The sequence below is a fragment of the Thermothielavioides terrestris genome, chromosome 3 (genome assembly GCF_000226115.1).
Source record: "Thermothielavioides terrestris NRRL 8126 chromosome 3, complete sequence".
NCBI lineage: Eukaryota > Fungi > Ascomycota > Sordariomycetes > Sordariales > Chaetomiaceae > Thermothielavioides > Thermothielavioides terrestris.
Genome location: NC_016459.1, coordinates 1,696,998 through 1,720,482, shown reverse-complemented (window position 1 = coordinate 1,720,482; position 23,485 = coordinate 1,696,998). Strand labels below are relative to the sequence as shown.

The window sequence follows — 23,485 nt, the reverse complement described above, 5'->3', positions numbered from 1 at the left end:
GCACCTGTCGACAGCCGGCTAGCCAAGAATAGGCAGGCCATACATATAGCGGCACCCGTACTGCGTCTTCGGCGCCTATAGTGTTCTGATAACTGTGATGGTATCTGTTGGTATCGCAGAGGCAGTTGGGTGCCTCTGCGATACCAACAGTTTCCTTTTTCGTCACACTGGGATTTTCGCCACGTAGGGATGGACAGCATGCTCATTGAGAGACTAATCTCTACGGGCATTGGGCAGTTCGCTCGCGTACCTTGGATACAGTCATCAGCCAGGAACCGTCTGCAACATGGCGAACGTCTCACAGAGGATAGCCTTACCGCAGAGTAGGTTCCTGAGCCGATTCTTAAGCCGCCTACCATCGAAAAAGAAGATTCCCCTGGGGGCTAGGTATCAGATCTAAACCCAAGAAAAAGAGGAACAGTCTCATCAGAAAAACAGCACTGAGGGCCAGGGCCCCGATCTGACACAATATTCATCAAACTAGTTAACGTTAAGCTAGTTAGTTATAAAGATTACACCCGAACATCTTTCCTTCCAAAGTGGACCGTCTCCCTTTTCACAATGCGAACCATCCGGTGCCAGCTTAAATTTGTCTGCCTTCATGGTCCAGAGACTAAAATTTTCTATTCTCGCGTAAGTTTCAGCATATAGATTCTCTCGGCATATACTATGAAGCCTGGGGTATGCGATTTGGTCGAGTTTATGCATGCTGTGACGGCACAGCACGCTGACCACCGTCATATGACTTGCGCACGGACCTGTCACGTGACCACACACTCACGTAACCTCCTGAGTTGATGGATCTGCAGGATTTAAGTCGACTTCTAGATTGGGAAGGAGGGGTTGACTTGCCGATAAGGAAAAACGGCTGATGGCTAAAGAGGTCCCGCCAAGACTAATTTCGGCCAATTATCGGCAATGTTTTTACAACGTTATTACGTAGCCCCGATGGCCAAGGCGTTTGCACTATCGCCAAGGGGTTTGCACTATTGCCAAGCGGTTACGCTAGTTAGTTCACCAGGGGTGCGGGGGGCAGCGTTAGCCCCCCGCTAGTTAGGGTTCGGGTTAATAGTTAGGATTCGGGTTAAGGTTAGGGTACGGGTTATCTTGGTTTTCTTTTTTTTCAATTTGGTTGAGGTTTCGTGAAGTTGTTGAGACGAGTCTTTGCGATTGTTCGTTGTTGATGTTGCTCGAAGTCGTCGCGGCCCCGCTCACCCCGTGGCGATTGTAAATACTTGTAAGCGGCAGTCTCCGAAATTAGTCTTGGCGGGACCTCTTTAGCTATAACCGGAAAAACGCGCTAATAAGGTGAACCGTGTCTTACCCTATAACGTATAGACTTTGTAGCCCTACTATAAATTGTAGCCCTACTATAAATTGTCTATACGTACTACCTAAGGTATTTAAGTATAGTTTTCTACCTATATATTAATAGTTTCCCTCTCTCTCTTTAGACTTAAAGTCTTCGTTAATCAAGTATCAATTTAGCTACAAATTATCTAGTACTTATTTTACCTTGCTATAACATTACTTTAAGTCTTACTACTATAGGCCTACGAAGGCGATATAATATCTAATATAGCCTTTTCTAATAGGACTAGTTTAGGTGGCTAAGGAACCTAAATCTCTAATAGAACCTTCAACTTGCTAATAGTATAGTATAATAGGTTGGCTAGGAACCAATTGGCACTAAGGATAAACCGTTAAATGTACAATAGGTTGCTAATAGCGAAGCAACCTCCGATCGACTAGCGGTAAGCAGTATAATTACCTTGTTGAGGCGATTTAACTATATTGATCGATAGAAGAAGTCCTAAAAGAGGTACAATTCTACAATAGCTTATAAAACAGAAAATATAGGTTATACTCCTAGGCCTACCAAATAGGGCTAGAACACTTAGAAGATTGATCTAGTAGACCTTTATAAGTTCAATGTAGAAGGTAACCAAGGTACCTAAATTCGATCGAAGATTAGCGATTTAACTCTATTTAACTCCTAAACCTAAATAACCGCTAATTTAATTAAGGAATATAAGTTTATAAACCTTGTTTCTAAGTTTTTCGACTAAATTAGCTAAATCGAATATTTAGCTAAAGAATAGAAGATAGACTTGATTAAGCGTTATATAAGGCTTAAAAATAAATATATTGCTATTACTTATTTCCCTTAGGATAATAAACCGATTGCTCCTAAAGAGGTCTAGCTATTGAGCATTAAATAGGTCGATCAGTTGCAAGGTGACGATCTTGTCAAGATGATCTAGTTGATTATTATATTAAAGTAGTGCAAAACCTCTACACCAACCTACCCCACCACACCCAGGACCAGGCGTGTGAGATAGCTCCTAAAGGAATGTAGTGCCCCTCTAGACAGATGAAGATAATGTATATCGAATAGTAGGAAGGCTGTCTCCTAAGAGGAAGATATATAGCTCAGGTACGTCTAGTAGGATATAGTAGAAAAGATAGAAAACAACAAGAATATAGTTAGAGCTCAACAGCTCGGATACCTATCGTCTAGACAGAGGTAGGACAACAAAAGGAGAGGCTCAATAGCCTTCTTAGAAGAAGGAGAACTACCAATGTAGTGTCAATAAATGTATATTAACAACTGCTTAATATCTTATTTAATAATAAAGAAGATAGGCTTAGCCTACTTAAATATATATAACTAGAGGGTTAGACCTCCTTTAACAACGAATACAATGCTCTAAGATAAGTAGAAAAAATAGAAAAACTAGGTCCCCTATATCTAGGTAGTTTATTACTTTAATCTATATTTCCCTTTTGAGCTTACTATATACTCCTATAGGCAAGCTCGTACCTTAAAAGCTCTCTAATATACGCCTCTTATCGTTGCTACTCCTTGAGTTGCTCTTTATATATAGCTCTCTTAGCTCGCGAAGGTCTAGCTAGCTATAGTAGTTGATTACACTGTCTCTTATACTCCTCTACCTCCTTGATATATATATCCTAGCTTTACTACTATACTAGATACTTATACTTATAGGCAAAGGCACAGTTATATAGGTTATACAGTAGTAGACGAAGTAGATATCTAGGCTTTATAGGTTCTTTATAAAGGCGCTTACTATAGTACTATACTAAAGGTAATATCTAGCTAAATAACGCGAATAATCTTTATACTTAAAGATACTTCTATACTAGAGTATAAGGCATCTTAAGGTAGTCTAGCCTCCTTATAAGCGTATAAATAAACGTCTCCTCTTCCTAGAGGTAGAGATCGAGTACTATCTTCTTAAGAGCTACTTATACTAATGCCCTAAGGTCCTTGACTAGATTATTGCTAAGAAGGCGCTTATAGTCTATCTTATCTATAGAGGTATTGATAAGCCTTTATATTGCGATTGCTTATAGTATAGTAATCTCTATAATCTTAGCTTCGACATCTCGCTAAGTCAATATATTATTAAGATTCTCTATAAATGTCGCTAATGGACTTAAAGCAATTGGCTAGTCCTCTAGTCGAAAGGGCGGAATAGCGCTAGGTACTAGAAATATACTCTATAGCTATTGTCTAAGGTCGTCTACAAGGTTTTACAAAGGTAGTATACCGTTAAACTATCTATCTAGCGGGAGTTCTACGACCCTATAATAGTATACCTAGTATACTACGTCCTTCTTTGACTAGGGTATAAGGATAATTTAGGTAGTAGTAATCACTCCTTTCTCACTCTAGTTAGGAAGCTAGGCTTCCCTAAACGCTACTAAGTATATAGCTAAGATCCTAAGTTCTATATTACTAAAATAGTTATAGAGATATATAGGTAGGTCATTGAATTTAAAGACATTAGACGTAAATATATCGTTGGCTTAGAGGACTTTGATCACCTTGTCTTTATTGTATTTTAAGAGTATAGGCTATATAGGTTCTTAGGTCGAAGACAATAGGTCTAGAGGAAGCTTATACATCTTCCCTTTATTCTACTACAACGAAGGGATTCCCTTAGTATAGAGTAGGCAATCCTTGAAGGTACTAAAAGCATTCCTATAAGCTTCTAACTATAAATGTAATATATACTGCTATACAACTATCTTGCTATCTCCCTAGTATAGCCGAAGCTAGAGCAACCTAAACTATATCTATCTATCTAGAAGGTGGGGCCAAAGCTCTTAAAGAAAGGCCTATATAAACTTAAGGGCGAACTATCTATACTTTTATTCTAAACTTTGCTAAAGGCAATAGACGATAACCTCCTTATATAGCTACGACTAAAGGAACCTATAGACAGACTAGAAAGTAATCTAGACCTCTAATAAAATATTGGTATATACCTCTATACTCTTAAGTATAGAGTCGAAGTAGTAAAGCCGCCCTATAACTTAGTTAAAGATTACAATAGCCTAATACCTTCTATCGACAAAGCAAAGGAAGATTTAGAAACAATAACGGTTAGCAATAACCTTCTAATTAAATCGGTAGAACTCCTTTAGTATAGGACTAGTATCTAAGATAGGCTATAAGTAGAACTAGAGATAGTCCTTGTAAAGACAAAAGAAAAACTATATAACGTCTAGGATTATCTAGCCCTCTAGCTATTCTTTAGCGAATAGTATACCTTCTATATCGAAGAGCGAAATACCTATATCTACAAAACTAACTTCGAAAAACTAATCTATTATATACCTTCCTTCTAGCTAGCCTAGGAATAGGTAGCTTATAATCTTAGGGTTTACACTAAGCTAAAGGCTCTAAATCTAGTTAGGCCGCTAGTTGATTATATCTTATAGGTACTTCTTTAGGGTCTACAGAAATAGAAAAAGCTTAAAACTAGTCTCCCTAGGGTAACTTAGTATCTTTAAGTCTAGCTCTTGCTCTACGAAGGAGATATAATACCTCGCTTAATCGCTATCTCCTATAAGCCTCTATAAACCTAGTGGTATATAAAACTTAAGCTCTTTAAACGGCTACTTCTATCCTAGGGCAACGGTTATATTAGCTCGAGATTATATAGGCCCTATAAAATTGGGAATCCTACAACGACCTATAGCAATACTTGCAATAGTATATAAAAATTTAGCTCGATAGAAAAGTCGCTCTTTAGATAAAAAGATCTAGATCAATTAAAGCGATTATAAGAAAATCCAAGGCGTAGTAGACAAAGTAAAAGAAATGGTCGATCGTAAGAGAACTAGCGAGAGGATTGAGAAAAAGGGGTAGACAAGCCTTCAAAGGTAGGAGGGCTACTTAGCTCTTTCCTAAACTAGGCGAAAGAAAACAGATAAGGCTTATAGCGCCTACTAATTAGCTAGAAATAAGCGTCGCCCCCTAAATTCTTAAGGCCTTCCTCTCCTCCTTACTATCCTAGAAGAATTTTCTTCCTTTAACCTTCTTACTACTTTATTCTAGTGCCCTCCTCTCTCTAAGCGGATTAGGTTCTTAGTTAGGTCTTCTACTTCCCTTTCGAATTTATATATAGCTCCTATATACGAATTCGCAACTTAGAAACTATAATACTAAGTAGCTAATGTACCTACAACGTATTGTAGGAAATCACTAGTGAAGTAAACGACTAGAGGCCACTGTTGTATAAGATTATAAACCGCTAGATCGATCTCTCGCTAGTACTAAAAACAACGATCTTTGTAGCCTAGAAGTATATTTAGGTAGTCTAAAGTAAAATAAGGGATTTGCTAATATTGAAAGATAAGCGTTATACTAACGAATATACTACGATCTTAGTCGAATATAAGGCTATCTATAGTATAATTAAGATCTTTCAACTAAACGTTAGACTACTATATATCTAGTAGGTCCTACTAAGCAATTAGTAAGATTAGTATAGGATATAGCAATTAGTTTATATTGACAATAGGCTAGTTGATATAATCGAATAGCACTGTAATACCTTAGTTCTTTATCTAGTGTTTATAAAGTATTACAATAGTAGACTATTTAGGCGTTAGATATACTATCTCGCTATACGCCTAAACCAAGCTTTAGCTCTCTTAATCTAGGTATAGGGTTATAAGTAAGTACTATACTTCCCTTTTATACTTGTCCTCTAGGTAGAGGAAGACTAACACTCCTATAGCAACAAAGTTCCTTACTAAAGCTATAAACTATCGTACTAACGTTTAATAACTCCTTTTAGTAAAGATAGAGATATCTATATAACTTAGCCCTTTAATAGCTATACTTCTTTTACTCCTCTCTTTGCTAATAAATGTATTAACTATATCTAGTTGGAGAAGGAATATACTTAGACTTACGTCTATAGGAACGATTAGAAGTATCTAGCTTAGGACTTAATCTTATAGGGCTACCTTCTATACGATCTAAAGAACGATCCTAGGCTAAAGCTATACCTAGAAGAGGTAGGCTAAGAGTGGTTTATCCTATTAGAGGATGCTATTAAAGAGTAAATAGCGTAGTACTAGGCTAACTATAAGAGCTTACGTCGCTAAGGGATAGAGACAATGGATAGGGATAGGCAGGGAGTAGGATATAGCCTAGGAGCTTAGCCTATAGACAGTAGATTAAGAGACTATATACTCTAATCGTAGATTTTTATTGGCCTTAGCTTTGGCTCTAAGAAACTTAGTCCTATATAATAGAAACTATCTATCTAGAGGGCAAAAGTGAAAAGAAAAAGGTATAAATGACTATAAGGCTTCTAAGAGTAGAGTTACCCCCTAGGAGGAAAACTTAGGTACTAGCGAAAAAGAATAAAGTCTCGAGGACTAAAAACGAGCGAAAGATAGTAGATAGACGAAGACTAAATAAGATATAGCTAATAGAGATATTACTAGCGAGTAGGAGGCCAATATAACAATAGGTATTAGGAAGGAAATATAGCTAAATGCTAATAAAACTATTAAAGGCGATAGCTTCTACGCTTTCCCCCCCTTCTAGAATATATATCTCTATATATCTAGAGGGCTAGTATTAAAAACTAGGTAGCTTTCTATAGGGGATTTCGACGATAAGCTTTTAATAAGGTTGCTCTTTCCTTGCTCTTTTTACAGTCGAGCAAGTCTAGCTAGCCTAAGGCGCTATAGTACAACTAGGGGTTTCTTCTTCAAAGACCTCCTCTTTAACTACAATTGTAACGTCCTCTATAACTATTTATATAGTTTCCTCCCTTAGTAGGCTATCGCTATAAGTATAATAAAGATCGCTAAAGTAGTACTATCGATTAGTTAAGGTGCTATATAGTTTACTATTATAAGGAAGCTTAACTAGTTGGCTACTATTAGAATTCTTAGCTAGTTGATAAGGGTAATAACCTATAGTCTAGTCGCTAATATTCTAGTTGTCTTTAGCGACGCTAGACCCCTTTTCGTTATCCTTATAGAGCTTTAAGCGACTATCGAGGTAGTAGCGTTCTCCCTAGAAGTGTCTAATATACATTTCCCTATCGTAGTAAGAGCTTAAGCAACTATTAAGTTAATATATCTTACTATTGTAGTACACTAAGGTAGCTAAGCCTTAGCTAGCGCTAGGGTTAGAATTAGCTCCTTCGCTATTCTACACTTTACTATAGCGATCGTTGTAGCAATACTCATTGTCGCTATACCCCTCTAAGCAAAGGAATAGGTTTATACCGTCTACTTCTAGCTAGACGTTATCTAGCTTAAAGAACTTCTTTATATAGTTCGAAGGATATAGTGTCTAGATAGGTATATTGTCCAAAGTCTCTAGGAAGTAAGTGTCTTAGTCTTTGATTATCTAAATATAGAATAGGCTAAACTAGCGATACTCTAGCTTCCGAACTAAGCTTATATCTAGCTAGTATATATTGTTGTAGATAAGGACGAGATTACCAATAGATATAACTATATTTTTAGGGTGAAATTTACATTTATAGGCCTTATTATAGTGTTTAGCTATCTTTTTATAAGCTATAGCAACCTATTTAGTAACAATCTTATAATTATACTTAGCTTCCTAGAGGATATAAGTATAAAGGGCAATAAGCTTTGTATAGCGTCTAGTGGGATCCTCTCCCTCTATCTAGGTATAGACAAAGTCCTAAGTAAGAATTTACTAGGTAGGAACATTAAACTCGACTAGACTAATAGGCTTATAGTTGTAGGTAAGAAAGAAGGGAGATATTCTATAAGAGCCTCTAACAGTTGTACAATCTATATATAAAATATATAGAAAGAGCTCCTTCTACCTCTTTCCTATACTATTAGTTATCTTTATAAACGAAGTAGCAATTAGGATATAGCTAGCCTCATTTACTTTGTTTATATACAAATTGTATAGCGAGATAATAACTCTTTTGATATACAACTTATAAAAGATCTCCTTGACTTCGCCTTTGAACTTAGAGCCTCTATCGACAACTATAACAATAGGGTAGCCCTAGCGACAAAGGATATACCGTATAATAAAGGACTTAATAGCCTTGGAGGACTTGTTTAGTAGGATCTTAGCCTCGATATATCCTATAAGATCGTTGTAAACCTCGACGAGGAAATACTTCTTCTCCCTATAGCTAGACAGTATATATTAGATATCGAGGTACTATTTAGCAAAAGGAAAAGGCGAAGGTACTATCTAACCTACCGCTTCTTTAAACCTCTAGGCATTATACGCTTAATATAGTATATAAGCTCGAATCTACTCTATAACATCTTTATATATACTACGCCAATAGTAGTAGTTCGTCACTTGTTAGTATATCGCCTCTCTCCTATAATAGCCAACCTTGCTATAATACTAGTCGAAGATTAAACGCCTCTCTTTAGAGGTATCAACAACGTGCCTATAACACTATATATAATTTGTACTTTAGAGGAAAAGGTGACAATCCTTAACAAAGTATTTTAACGCTTCTCTTTTAAGCTAACGTCGTTTCTAGTATAGACTATAGCTAAGTAGAGCTTCTATTATCGATAGGAAGTAGACGATATCCTAGAAGCGCTAAGAGTAATTATCTCGAAGATAGATAGGTTCTAGTTTCTCCTCTAGATACGAAGTCTCTTCGCCTATATAGTTGATAAAAATTTAGACGTTGACCTAGTCGTCGATATCCTCCTTTAACTCCTTCTCTATATAGTCAGAGGGCCTAAACGGCTTATAGGACAACGCGTTGGCTACAACGTTCTTAGGGCCTAGGATATACTTAACCTCGAAGTCGAATAGGCAGATCTAGGTAATCTAATATATTATAAGAGTACCTAGAACATCGTTTATAGCACTATTGAGCTAATAGACTAGAACTAGAGTATTAGTCTCTATAGTGAAATATATATTAAAAAGGTAGTAGCGAAAACGCTTTAAGAGGAAGAGTAGCCCCCTTAGCTCCTTCTTCGTAGTATTATACCGCTTCTCTACCTTTGACTAGATACTACTTTTAAACCTATATAGGTGTCTCTTACTATTGGGATCAACTTGCTCAAGTACACCTCCCTAGCTAAGGATACTAGCGTTATAAACTAGGAAGATTATACTATATCGCGGATTGCTATAGATAAGTGTCGTAAAGACTAGAGTAGTAGTAATTTTCTCCTTTAGCTCGTCTATCGCCTTCTGCTCAATAGGCCTCTAAGTCTACTTAGTATCCTTCTTTATTAGAGTATAAAGAGGAATTACGATAATTATAAAATATTTAATTTAGATCTAGTAGTATCTAACTATTTTAACGAAGGTATATACCTCTTTAACGTTAGAATAGGTCTTCTACTCCTTTATCTTAATTATCTTTACTTCCTTAGGAAGGCGCCTATTAGGTGTACAAAGATAACTAAGTAGGACCGCTTTTAGCTACGTCTACTTCAACTTTACTATAGTAATAGTCGTATCTACTAGCTCTATATTTAGCAGTACTATATCGATATTCTTAAGATACTCGACAACAAATTTACAATGTCCCCCTCTATCTAAATAGCTATTATAATTAGATTAAGGGCCTTTTATTGTAATATCGTCTAGGTAGACTTAATAGATATCTAGGATAAGGTTACTAAAGATCGTTGTTATAGCCCGCTAGAACTAGGCAATAGAATTTATACCCCCTATTAGCAACGTATATATATAGAAGAGACTAATTGGCGTTGAAAAGGTCGTTAAATCGTAGCTCCGTTTATCGAGATTAACTTGGTTATAACTAGAGAAGAGATCTAGGAGAGATATTAGCTTATAGCTATTGAAGTCTTTACTAAATTCCTCTATAGTAAATGGGACAAAAGCGTTGTAGATCGTTATAGCATTGGCCTTTTAAATATTATTGATAAGCTATAATCTACTGTCCTTCTTAAGAATAAGGAACTAGTTATTACAATAGCTTGTATAGCTATACTTGATAATCCTATATATCTACCTCTCTCTAAATAGATCAATGACCTTCTATATTAGTGGCTTTGGAATTAGAATAGACTTGCTCTACTAGGCCTTGTATAGGATAGTCTTAATATACTAGGGTAGGATAATATCCTTATAGATACGTCTATATTTAGTAAAATCCTATATAAACGTAGCTTCCTAGTTTCATATAATCTTAGTGAACATCTCCTTTTCTAGCTTATTAAGGAACCTATCTATAGTGGCGAGCATCGTTTAAAGGCACTCCTTAGTAAGCCTTGAGCCTAGCTTAAGATCTAAGAAACAGAGGACTATAAGATCGTCCTATTCCTTTTTAAACTATATCTTTACCTTAGCCTTTGTAAGCTACTTTTCTTACTACAATAGGTCTCCCTCTAATATAGAGCTATCTAATAGTACTAAATCAACTAGTTGAACCTTGTTTATAATATTCTTCTAAAGTATAAACATCTTTAAGGTATATCTAACCTTATATTCGAATCCCTACCTTAGCCTCTAGTTAGAAAAGGGGCTTCTAACTAAGGTCCCCCTCTTCCCTTTTAAATAAAACAACAATTCGATCTTTATCTATCTAGACAAAGAAGATAAAGAATAAGAATATACAATGTAAAAAAGAGTACTAAGAAGTAGTATATAGGACTTCTATAAAATAAGATAAAAAACCGCTTTATCTATATTATTATTGAGGAAACTAAGGGCAGTTTCACCTTCCTCTATCTCTACCTAGTCAAAGATTCTTTTAGGACTCTTTGTCAATCTCTAGAATTGTCTTTAAATAGCTAGTTATATTAGAGATAATAGGTAGTTCCACTAAGCAATCTTCTTAGAGACGATATACGCCTAGACTATCTTTCCTTTTATAAGTAAATTAATAGTAATTAGATTACTATTACAATAATCGAAGGTTAGAGCAATATCTTTAATAAACAATATACTAAGGATTACTTTATACCTACTAGCGATGTCCTTAGTTATAAAGAAGTGAAGGTTAATGCCGACTCTACCTAGGTAAAGAGTGACCTAGGTCTCTCTAAAGAATAGTGCTAAGCTGTAAAGACCCTTTGAAACGACCTTAGTAGGCTAGTATAGCAATATATATTTCTCGACAACGTTTATTAAAATATAGTTGTATTCTAAACTAGAGTCGATTAAGGCAAAATACTTATTATAATAACCTTTCTCGAACTAGATATATAGAATAGAAAACGACTATACTTTTATTATTATACTAAGTTCTATATACTCCGAGACTAAAAGCGTCGAGATAGATTTCTAGAATAGGGTATAGATATAATCGTCAACGTCTCTAGATAGACCCTTATAAATCTAGCGCTCCTAGAGGCTTCCTATATAGATGCCTTATACACTGTCCTTAGTAACTCTGAAAATTGCTAGAACCGTCTTAGTCTAGCTAGAGCAAAGGCTACTAAGTATATTCACATTAGTATATAGAGCCTATATACAGATCCCTATATCTTTTAGTATAGTAGTTAGTCTATTAAGCTTAGGAACATTAGACCCTTTATAGTCGATAACCTTAATATTAGTAGAAATACTCTATAGGTATACGATTAAAGTATCCTTATACTTAGGCGAGATATAGACTAAGTTGTTAAGAGTTAGACTAGTCTTTACTTTCATTGTAGTATAGATCGTATCCTTTATATATAGAGGTAATATAGTAACCTTCGGTATAGGCAGCTTAGACTATAGCTCCTCTTTCTTTATATAATTCGCTATAGCTAGGTTCTTAAGGATAGTTATATAAAGAGGCTCCGCTAGAGGTATAGGAGTACCGCCTATCTAGATGTCGTCTTCCCTTTTATCCTTAGCGAACCGACGCTTAGTAAGCGATATACCTTGAAGTATAGTCTCCGCTTCCTCGTCTACTTTCTCCTTAGCTTCCTCCTTAGTCTAGTTAGAGAGAGGAAGAGGTAGTTAACGGAATTCGTTAGCCTTTAGTATAGGTTATAGGACAACCTTTTAAGTTAAGATACGACCTCCCTTTAATGGAACTATATAAAACAACAACTGATTAGACGCTATATAATAGAAGGCGGAGATGAACTTAGGCTCCTCTTTGTATATAAGACGATTGATCGTTATCTAGATGGTTGTAGGCTCCTAATATAGCTTAGGCTACTAGAGGTAATGCTTATTTAGTACTAGGGATATATCTAGCTTAAATAGACGACTATTTAGGCGCTTATACTTACGATAATATACTTAGTATATAGGGTAGCTATTATATTATAGGCAATAGGCTATATATATAAGAACAAGCTAGCTAATCTTGCTAACCTCTTGTATACTATCAATATTTGCCTTTGTAAAGGTAATTATCTTAGCTAGTATATAGCTCTTCTTACTCCTATCGCTAAGGCAGTAGTCTATACCCTTATAATACATTAGACCTATAGCTATAGCTTTTATAGCCTCTATATACTTAAGAACTATATAGTCAGAGTCACTATAGTAGTAGCAATAGCTAGAACTTATAGGTCTACTATAGCTAAGAGGACGACTATCAATATATAGACTAATAACGAAGCTAACGTATCTCTCTTATAAGCGGCTTCGCTACTACTAGAAATACGTTTAAAGAACCTTGATCTTATTAAAAGTAGGATCAATTCTATATAAATAGAAGGCCTCGATCTTCTATTCAAACTACTTAGCGATCTTCTACTTCTAGATATATAGACGCTAGAGCTAATTAGCTAGATCGTTAATGTCGTTGGGTATAGGTATAAGAGCTTTCTTTAGCTCCTCCTCTTCTTACTCCTATAACTTAGGAGTCGTCTTAACAGTAGACGTAGCTAAAGGCGAATAGTACTTCTATAGATCGATTTTACGCTCGTAGATCTTAAAGAAGAGGTCTTTTACATTAAGACCCTTCTAAAGAGCATCTTAAACGAACTTAAAGAAGTCTATCTACTTCGTAGTGCGAATAGAGTCCTTATTGTCCTTCTTCAAGGTATACTAATAGTCTTTAAAAGCTATTTAGATCTACTAATTAAATGTATATTACACTGTTAGAACGATTATATACTATAGCTCCTTATAAACTTTAATAGGGGCGATAACGTATATATAGTTAATTAACTCGAAGTAGTTATAGATAACCTTATCGACTAGCTAGTATCTCCCTTTAATTAGATTACAAAGGTAACCTCCGTTACTATACTATTTAGGATTATTGCCCTTTTAGCGCTTTAGGAACTTAGCCTTAAAAGTAGCCTAGGTCTTTTAGTCCTTTTTCTCCTAGTAATAGATAATAGGCTAAATTATAGTATTGTACTAAAGTTCGAATAGGTATATATAGGTCTTATTATTAATAACCTAATAAGCCTTATATATCTCTTTAAAGGTCTTAATCTATTATATAGTATTCTAACTAGAGAAGTAGCCCTAAAGGCTAGCCTTTACTAAGGTCAAAAAGGTCGTACTAAACGTAATAGTAAAAACGTACTTAGTTATCTTCTTTAGAGCTTTAGCTTTAGAGAGACTAGAAGGTATTACTGTAGATACCTCTATATAGATAGGCGGAGTAGAGGTATCTAGCGAAGACGGAAGAGGTATCTATATCGCTTTAGCTAGGTCTTCTTTGCTTAATATACCTTAGAAAGGCTATAAGACAGATACGTCTTTGGACTCTCCCTCGGAGATTAGTATTAGGATTAATAGTATTGTAGAGGTCGATAAGATTCTTAGAGCTTCTATAGACAGTATATATATATATTGTTAGAGCCTAATCATTAGGCGTTTAGCTATTGTCTTTAAGAAAGGCAACGACTATATCGATAGACTATAAAAAGACTAATATATACACTTCTATAGGAATGTCGACTCCTTTGACGTCTATCTAAAGGAAGAAAACCTCTTAAGTAGCTAAGTTCCTTTGGAATATATAGTCTAAAGGCCTCGAAGAATGACTATAAGTTCCTTATAGATCACCTAGATACCTTTAGTAACCAATATACTAAACTCAACTAGTATAATAGCGATAAGAGTATAGCTCTTAAGAAGAAAAGTAAACGTCTATACTAAGACCTTATATCCAATATAAAATAGTGCTAGATATACTATTAGAAGGAGCTAAGTGTTATAAAGGTATAGTCCTAAGCTTAGAAGCTTATAAGTAGCTACTACACTTAACTACTTTTATAACTGGTTTAGCTAGATTAGAAAAGAAAATGACGATTAATGAAAATTCTACCTTTGGCTCTATTTAGGAGGATAGAACTATCGTCTTTCGATTAGGTTAACGTTTTACAACTACTATATCGATAATAACGAAGCCTTAATAGGTCTTTGAAGTGTTAAGGATAATAGGATATCTTTTCGATGCTCTACGCTATCTAGGCAAAGGAAGGTCTCCTAGGACAAGGTCTCAATAGACCCCTAGAACGTATATACCTTAATAGGTTTCTATACCTCCTAGAGATACTAGTATCAATATACCAGAGCTTTAATAGGTCGGCTATATCGTCGTTATATAGCTATTAATATAGCATTATATAGTTCTATAATCTTAGAAGACTTTGTAGTCTATACTATCCTATTTAGATATAGAGCTAAGCTCCTCCCTGATTGAGCCCCTATTTAAAGTAGTGTAAAACCTCTATACCAACCTACCCCACTACACCTAGGACCAGGTATATAAGATAGCTTCTAGAAGAATATAGTGCCCCTTTAGACAGATGAAGATAGTATATATCGAATAGTAGGAAGGCTATCTCCTAAGAGGAAGATATATAGCTTAGGTACATCTAGTAGGATATAGTAAAAAAGATAGAAAACAATAAGAATATGGTCAGAGCTCAATAGCTCGGATGCCTATCGTCTAGACAGAGGTAGGACAATAAAAGGAGAGGCTCAACAGCCTTCCTAGAAAAAGGAGAACCACCAACGTAGTGTCAATGAACGTATATTAATAACTGCTTAATGTCTTACTTAATAATAAAGAAGATAGGCTTAGCCTACTTAAATATATATGACTAGAGGGTTAGACCTCCCCTAGTAACAAATGTAACGCTCTAAGACAAGTAGAAAAAACAGAAAAACTGGGTCCCCTATGTCTAGGTAGTCTATCACCCTAATCTAGTATAGCGTAATATAGCAATTAGGTAAGCTATAGCTCTATAAGTCACCTACAATGCACTAGCCAATTCGATAGTAGTGCTATTTATAAGAGTTTAGTAGTTTAAGTAGGAACAAGGTAATATCCTTGACCTTAAAGAACTTTCTACTTTGTATACCTAAGTCGAAGCACTCTTATATAACAAGATAGTATTAGAAGACGAGAGGACGGAGCTCTTTAAGAAGATTGCTAATATAGTCGATCTATAGGGCTAAACTATACCTTTGACCTAAATCGAACTAATATAAACTAAGTTGTATTTAGGGTTATATAATCCTAATCGTCTAATCTTAATGACTAAAAAGACTCTTAAACCTATAGCCTATATAAAAACTATAAAGATTGCCGACTTTGAAAAATTTATTGATAGCAAAGACCTAAAGTATTTAGTATAGAAAGTAGCTATACTTTAGAAGATTAAAGGGAACTATAAATTATTCCTAATAAAGGACTTAAAATTTAGGTATATAATGTCCTTCATTGGTAGCAAAGCAATAGAGGCTCTTATACCCTATCTAGAAGAAGATATAGTAGAATCGATTACTAATCTTAACGAGTTGTTCGACTTCTTAGACAGATTCTATACTGATCCTACCAAGCTCTACTATATAAAGAACGATTTTATAGCCCTAAAGATAGGATTTATACTCTACTATAAGTTCTTTACTAAGTTTATCTACCTTGCTATTAAGTCTAAGAAATCTAAGGACAAATAGAAGGAGGAGTTCTATACTCGACTTTCTTAAAGCCTCTGTTTCTAGATAGTAAGAGATCTAGTTGATCTAAGTATTAGCTTCAACGACTTTACTTGCCTTGGTCACTAGTTCTCCTTGCTCTAGGAGATAGCTAAAAAGGATTAGAAGGATAGAAAATCCAATTTACTAGGATCTAGACAACTAAGTAGAGGATTAGGTCCTATAAAAAAGAAAGAAAAGACCCTTTAGCTAGATAGCTCTAGTAGAGACAAGGCTAAATTAGGATCTCTTAGGCTCTTTTAGAAGGAGTATAATATTTTGAAAGAGAAGGGTAAATGCTTCTATTACTAGGAGACTAGCTATATAAAGGCGTAGTACCTAAAATGTATTATAGCTATAATTAAGAAGATAAAAGTAGACCTAGAAAAAATAATGAACTCAGCTAAAGAAAATAAGACTAAAATCACTAAATTAGAAAACTGAAAGCCCTAGGGAAAGTAGACTCTAGCTTAGGGCTAGATATTAGGTTAATAGTTACTTAGATAGACCTTTAGTAACTTATAGGCGGTCGGAGTCTCTTCTTCCCCTATACATTAGCTATTAATAGAACTAGTATTACTATTACTATACTCATTGACTCTAGAGCAAATGGATATACCTTCTTTAATCGAATTTATATAAAGCGAATCGCTAAGAAACTTAGTATTAAAGGGATACTATTTAAGACTCTAATCTCTATAAAGGACTTCTAGGGCTAGTCTATAGACCTTATTAACTTAATCCTAAGATTCGACCTTTAAATTGATAGGAGAATATAAAAGAATACCCTGTTCCTAGCCCTTAATATAGGGAAGGAGCATTAACTATTACTAGGCTAATAGTAGCTTATTTACTATAATATTCTACTAGATACTCGCTAATATCGATTGATCTAGTTTAAAGATAAACTATATAATCTAGAATAGAATTATATCCTTGAGATTCTTTACAACTCCCTTATTTCTAAGGCTCTAAACCCTAAACATTAGAAGGATACTAAGCAGAGAGACTAAGCGATAGAGCGTTAAGATTAGTATTAGAAGGCTCAATAGTAGCTATAAATATTGAAGTATAGAGAAATACTCTCTAAACCTTTACTCAATAAATTCTACTAATTAGTGTAACCTACTAAAGATCTAGGAATATATCAATTAGTATAACCTAAGGTAAACCTAAGATTATATCAATTGGTGCAACTTAAAGCCTCTAAAATGTATATCAATAAGAGTAATCTCATCGAACCCCCTAAGAAACCTCCTTAGAAGGTGTTGTTTAGAGGCGTATAGGACAATAGCCTCTAGAAGATAGACTAGACACTAAAGGGCGAGGAATTTATTCTCCTAAGAACCTATACTCGACCTATAATACTCAAAGGAAAGGAGGAATAGACCGCCTCCTAGGTAGAAGAGGGCGAGCGACTATAGATTTTAGAAGACTTGATCAAAGCTATAGTCATCTCTACTATAGCCTTTGACAAAATGTTCTTTAAAGGAAACTAATAAGAGAATTCTATACTAGGATTTATTATAATCGTCTAGATCGACTAAGCTATTGAGGCTAGGAAGACTAGTAAACTCCCTAACGACGAAGATAAAAAGGTCTAAGCCTAAGTTGAAAAAGCGATTACAAAGTACTCTTACTTTACTAAATTTACTAATATATTCTTAAAAAAGGAATTTAATAAGATACTACTAAGGTGTAAATACGACTATAAGATTAAACTCACTAGACTACTACCCTAGCAAGTAAACCCCCTATACTCCTATACCCTTGACTAGCTAGAGACTATAAAAAAGTATTTGGTTAAGAACCTATAGAAGGGTTTTATCGAGCTAAGTACCGCCTTATATAGCTCCCCTATACTCTTCGCTATTAAAGAAGATAGGACCTAGAGATTTTACGTTGACTACTAAGCCCTAAATAAGGTTATTGTCAAGGACCGCTTTCTACTATCCTATATTGATAAAACTTTATAATAACTAGGAAATACTAAAATCTTTACTAAAATCAATATCTAGTAAGCCTTCTACTAAATCTGACTTGCCCTTAGAAGCGAAGACCTAACGACCTTCTAAACCTACTATAGTCAATTCCACTATAAGGTCCTGCTATTTAGCCTATACAATAGACCTACTATCTTCTAGCGATTTATCAATTCCTAGTTCTTCGAATGCCTCAATATATTTATAACCGCCTATATCGATAATCTAATTATCTACTCTTAGAACAAGGAAGAATACTATAAGTATATATAGCTTATCCTCTAGAAACTATATAAAGTAGGTCTCTAGATAGATATTAAGAAATACAAATTCTATACTATTGAAACTAAGTTTCTTAGATTTATTATTAGTACTAAAGGCGTCTAAGTAGACCTAAAGAAAATTAAGATAGTAGTTTCTTAGGACCGATCTACTACTATATAGGGAGTATAAGCCTTCTTTAGATTCTATAACCTTTACTACCAATTTGTCTATAAGTATAGAAGGATTATACGCCCTCTATAGCGCTTAACTATTAAAGGAAAACTATTTAAGTAGATCAAAGAGTATAAGGAAGTCTTCTAAGAACTTAAAAGGCGAATAACCAATACTCTACTCCTTAAATACTACGATCCTATTAGAGAGAGCTAAATCAAAGTCGACGTATCTAGCGGAGTTGTAGCTAGAGTCTTCTAGTAGAAGTACAATAATAGTTAGTACCCTGTTACATTCTTCTTAAAAACGATGTCTAGACTAGAAAGCAATTACCCTATCTACGATAAGAAGCTCTTTGCTATTATATATACCGTTGAAGAATAGTACCTAATACTACTTAGCCTCTAATAGTGGTTTAACATCTTATTCGACTACTATATATTGCAATACTTTATATAAAAGAGGCTACTCAATATATAATAAGCCGAATAGGCTAAGCTCCTCTCTGCCCTAGATTTTTAAATTATCTACCGCTCTAGAAAGCAGAACGCTATTACTAATGCCCTATCCTATAAAGCTAAAGAGCTTACTACCTAGAAGGAAGTCTAAGAAGCTTATTGCACCTAGACGGTCCTCCCTAAGAGTAAGCTAGACCTATAGATCTTAGAGGAACTAGAGTTGCTATCTAAGAAGCTTGCTAAGTACGACTTACAATATATAATCTATTAAATCAAAGTCGATAAATCCGAGTTATCTCGCCTATAGCAGCTTAAAGGATATAAACTAGTAGATACTATCCTTAAAGCAAACTAGGAGAGCGAAGCCCTAGAGAGTTTCTAGAAACTTATTCGCTAGAATAATACCGACTAGACCCTAAGCGATAGTAGCCTCCTACTAAAGGGAGGTAGGCTAATAGTTCTATTAGATAGTTATCTATAAACCTACCTATTAGCTAAGATCTACAACTAGATCTCTATAGTCTATCTAGGCAAGAATAAAATATAAAAGTTAGTCTAGAGACAATATTTCTAGCTAAGGTAAATAGGAGATATCGATAGGTTTATCTAGAATTACTAGACCTACCAACGTTCCTATATACCCTACAACAAGCTACTAAGCCTCCTCAAGCCCCTAGAAGTCCTTATAAAACCTTGGTAGCACATTACTATAGACTTCTATACAATGCTTTAGGACAAGTTGAGCTATAACTAAGTCTTTGTTATAGTAGATCATTTAGGGAAGCGTAGTTATTTACTCCTCTATTATAAGACTACTATTATTAAAGAGATAGCGTAACTCTACTACTAGTATATTTAACGTATCTATAGAGCCCTAGAATCAATCACTTTAGACTAAGGCCCTTAGTTTATCTTAGTATTCTAGAACGAGTTTTATAAGATCTTTAGAATTAATCTATACCTCTCTTCTTTAAAATACTCTTAGACGGATAGGTAGACTAAAATTATAAATCAATACCTTAACTAGCGCCTACGCCTCTTCGTTAACTATTTCTAAGACAATTAGTTAGAATTATTGCCTATAATAGATTTTACTTAAGCTATTTTACCTTATTTGTCTACTAGCTTTACCCTATTCGAGGTTGAGACTAATATACTCCCCTAGATAACCTACGATTAATAGGAATATATCTAAGAGTTTAGTAGCGCTAAAGACAAGCTTAATTGTACTAAAGCTTAAGAGATGCTCTCTAGAATCAATTCCACTATCTAATTCGCTAGGGAAAGTATATAGAAAGCCTAGGAAGCTTAAAAGTAGTAAGTGGATAAGCATTGGCGACTAAAAGAATTTAAAGTTAGTCAAGAGGTCTACATTATAAAGGGCTATTAGTAGATAAACTAACTAAGCGACAAGCTCGACTACCTAGTCGCTAGGCCTTTTCCAATTATTACTAAGAAAGGTTATTCCTATAAGCTAAAGCTACCTAAGATCTAGAAGATATACCTAGTATTTACTCTAGATCGACTCTAAAGGGCACCGAATAACCTGTTACTAGGCTAGGAATCCTAGCCTAAGCCGCTAATTGAAGTGGACAATGAATTAAAATAGTAAGTCGAAAAGATTCTTACCTCCTAGATATTTAAAGGGAAACTCTAGTATTACGCTTAGTAGATCGGTTAAGGCAAGAACCCTAAATAGTACAACGCTACTAATTTTAAAAATATACTACACCACCTCTAGGAATTCTATAAAGAATTCCCCTATATAGCTAGGCCACCTTAGCGATTACTATAATAGCTAAAAGCTTATAAAGAGGATTATTTCGATAATGAACACCTAGATAATAACCTACTAGTACCTAAAGGACAACGTAATCCAACTTGATCTAGGAGACATTATATATATATATAAACCTACTATAAGGTCATTATATATATATATAAACCTACTATAAGGTCGTAGGATAACATTTTATCCTAGCTCCCTCGTATACCTACTAGCCTAGATATAGCATCTTATATAGCCTAGCGGGTTGTAGGGTAGATTTTCGAGTCCTATAGAACTTAATTGTATAAGCTTTATAAAAAATAGGCTTATAAGCCAATTCTCCTAATTACCAATAGCTAGTGGAAGACTACAACGTATCTATTATATAGGTACAACGCTTTTTCAAAGGGGGGGTAATATAACAGTATAGTACACTAACTACCGTTATATAACTTGTATATAGACCTATCATATAACTATACACTTATATAACCTCCTAAGTTGATAGATCTATAGGATTCAAGTCGACTTCCAGATTAGGAAGGAGGGGTTGACTTGCTAATAAGGAAAAACGCACTAATAAGGCGAACCACGTCTTACCCTGCAACGTATAGACTTTGTAGCCCTACTGCAAATTGTAGCCCCACTGCAAATTGTCTATACGCACCACCCAAGGTATTTGAGCATAGTTTTCCACCTATATATTGATAGTTTCCCTCTCTCTCTCCTCAGACTTGAAGTCTTCGTCAATCGAGGATCAATTCAGCTGCGAGTCATCCAGCACTTGTTTTACCTTGCCGTGACACATACCACCGTTCGCAGGTCTTCCACTCTCAGTCGTCAGGGCGCTTGCCAGGTCCTTTCCCCCGCCTCTGCCCGTCCCAACGGCCTATCCTATCGGCTATGACCTACAACTGTGGCCCTCTCGCCACCTCGTGTTGGATTCGTGCAGTTGCCCATGTTCAGGGCCCAAATCCCGGATCGCGGCCCCATCTCGCGCCAGAACCCGGCGCCGGGTGGCGACATATTCGGACCGTGTCCGCCAATCCGACCAGCATCGGGTAGTCCTATCCGCCGGGACTTAAATCAGATGTGCTCGTCATCCCAGCGCCCGAGACCTTCATCTCCTGCTACTGGCGTGGGGCATCATGTATTTGACGCCATGCTCATCCGCAGCCGGACGGCCGGAGGCCTGTCCTCTCCTGCATGCAAGTCGAAACGACGGCAGTTTCGACGGTGGTTTGGAATCAGAATATCGGTAAGTGCTTCTGGCTCCTCTTGGGTTCCTAGCTGACTAGCTTAGTGAGGACGTCTCGCTCGTCTACGAGTATGTGACTATCTCTGTCATCGCTGGGCGTAACGGCCATGCTGGACCTCTCGTCAAAGCCGCAATGAACAGCCAATTCACGCAAGAAGAGTCGGCGGAGCTCCACAACCGTTTGCGCGAGAACTGTACATTGACCGCGAAGGAGAGAATACTTGGCTGTGGCTACAAGGAGGGTCTCCGTCGGCGTGTTCGTGAGCTGGAAACGGAGCGCAGAGCTTGAGCATCGGCGACTTGCTCACGGACCGCAAGCGAGGCTGGAGAATCGTTGCTTTGGAGAAAGTTACCGAGGGGGTGCCTTATGTATTAGCCTGTGGCTTCAAAATCGGCCCTGTTTGGCTTTGGAGAATGGCACCAAACTCCGCCATGTACCATGTCCTGCTCTAGGGGTATGCGAGGAAACGTTAATATGATAATGTGTTCAGCCACATCGGGGGCATCATCCGCCCGTAGATTTGGATCTCCGAACTCTCCGAAGCCGTGGGGGGTATGGAAGAGAGCAGAAACGGGGCTATACTCCGTTGAAGTACGTTCTCCCGCAAAATGAACCGCTGTCTCTTGCCTCAACCGCGCCCTAAACTGCTCGAAGGCCGCAATATCCGGCGGGGTCTTGGAGGTTGGTGTTCCAGCTCCGAGAAGCAATCCTTTGCCTCGTAAGCGCGTACAGCAGTCCCGCGCCAACCCCTGGTAAACGGAGAACAGATGTCGTTCAGATCAATCAGCCTGCGCCCGTGCCAATTGGCGGGTTTGAACGGTTCCAGCTCAAACCCTATTGCACGGAAAAAAATCGAGATGCTGTTGAACAACTGCCAGATCCTGCTTCGCTCTCGGTACGAGCTCATAGATGATTGCCACGAGGCCGCAGCGAGGCAGCCTTGAAGGAGCGGTCGGGACAGACTCGGGAAGACGTGCGGGTGGAGATGGGCGGAGGTCGGCTGGTAGAAAGAAAACATATAGTTGTCTCCATCCCATGCTTATCAGGAGGGTCGTGGCTATAGCGGCGGGGCGGTCGTGGGACTGGACCACGGTCTCCTTCAAGTACGACTCGGGCATTTCCGTCAAGATTGGCCGCGCGGCACAAATTGACAGCGCAGCGATGAAGACTGTCGCGCTTTTCTGACGTTGACATTCCTGCCAGCCAGCAACCTTTATCTGGGCACCGCATCCGGGGGGAAGCATTGGACATGTGGGCTGGCTGGCTGGCCTGTTCCGGGTGGGGGCGGAGGGAAGGGGAGTGAAATGAAAAGGGAAGGAAAAAAAAAAAAAAAAAAAAAAAAAAAAAAAAAAAAAAAAAAAAAAAAAAAAAAGAAAGAAAGAAAAAAAGGAGCGACATGTCCAGCCCGT

General features: G+C 36.6%; 1 protein-coding gene across 1 annotated transcript; it reads right to left on the bottom strand.

Annotated features, from left to right (window-relative positions):
- Positions 1-9,967: 9,967 nt before the first annotated feature.
- On the bottom strand, positions 9,968-10,186 carry THITE_2049415 (uncharacterized protein; the record flags this gene model as incomplete). The annotated part of the gene is made up of 1 exon (XM_003654121.1): positions 9,968-10,186. A coding segment is annotated over one exon (219 nt), but the record flags the coding sequence as incomplete, so codon positions are not given.
- Positions 10,187-23,485: the final 13,299 nt, after the last annotated feature.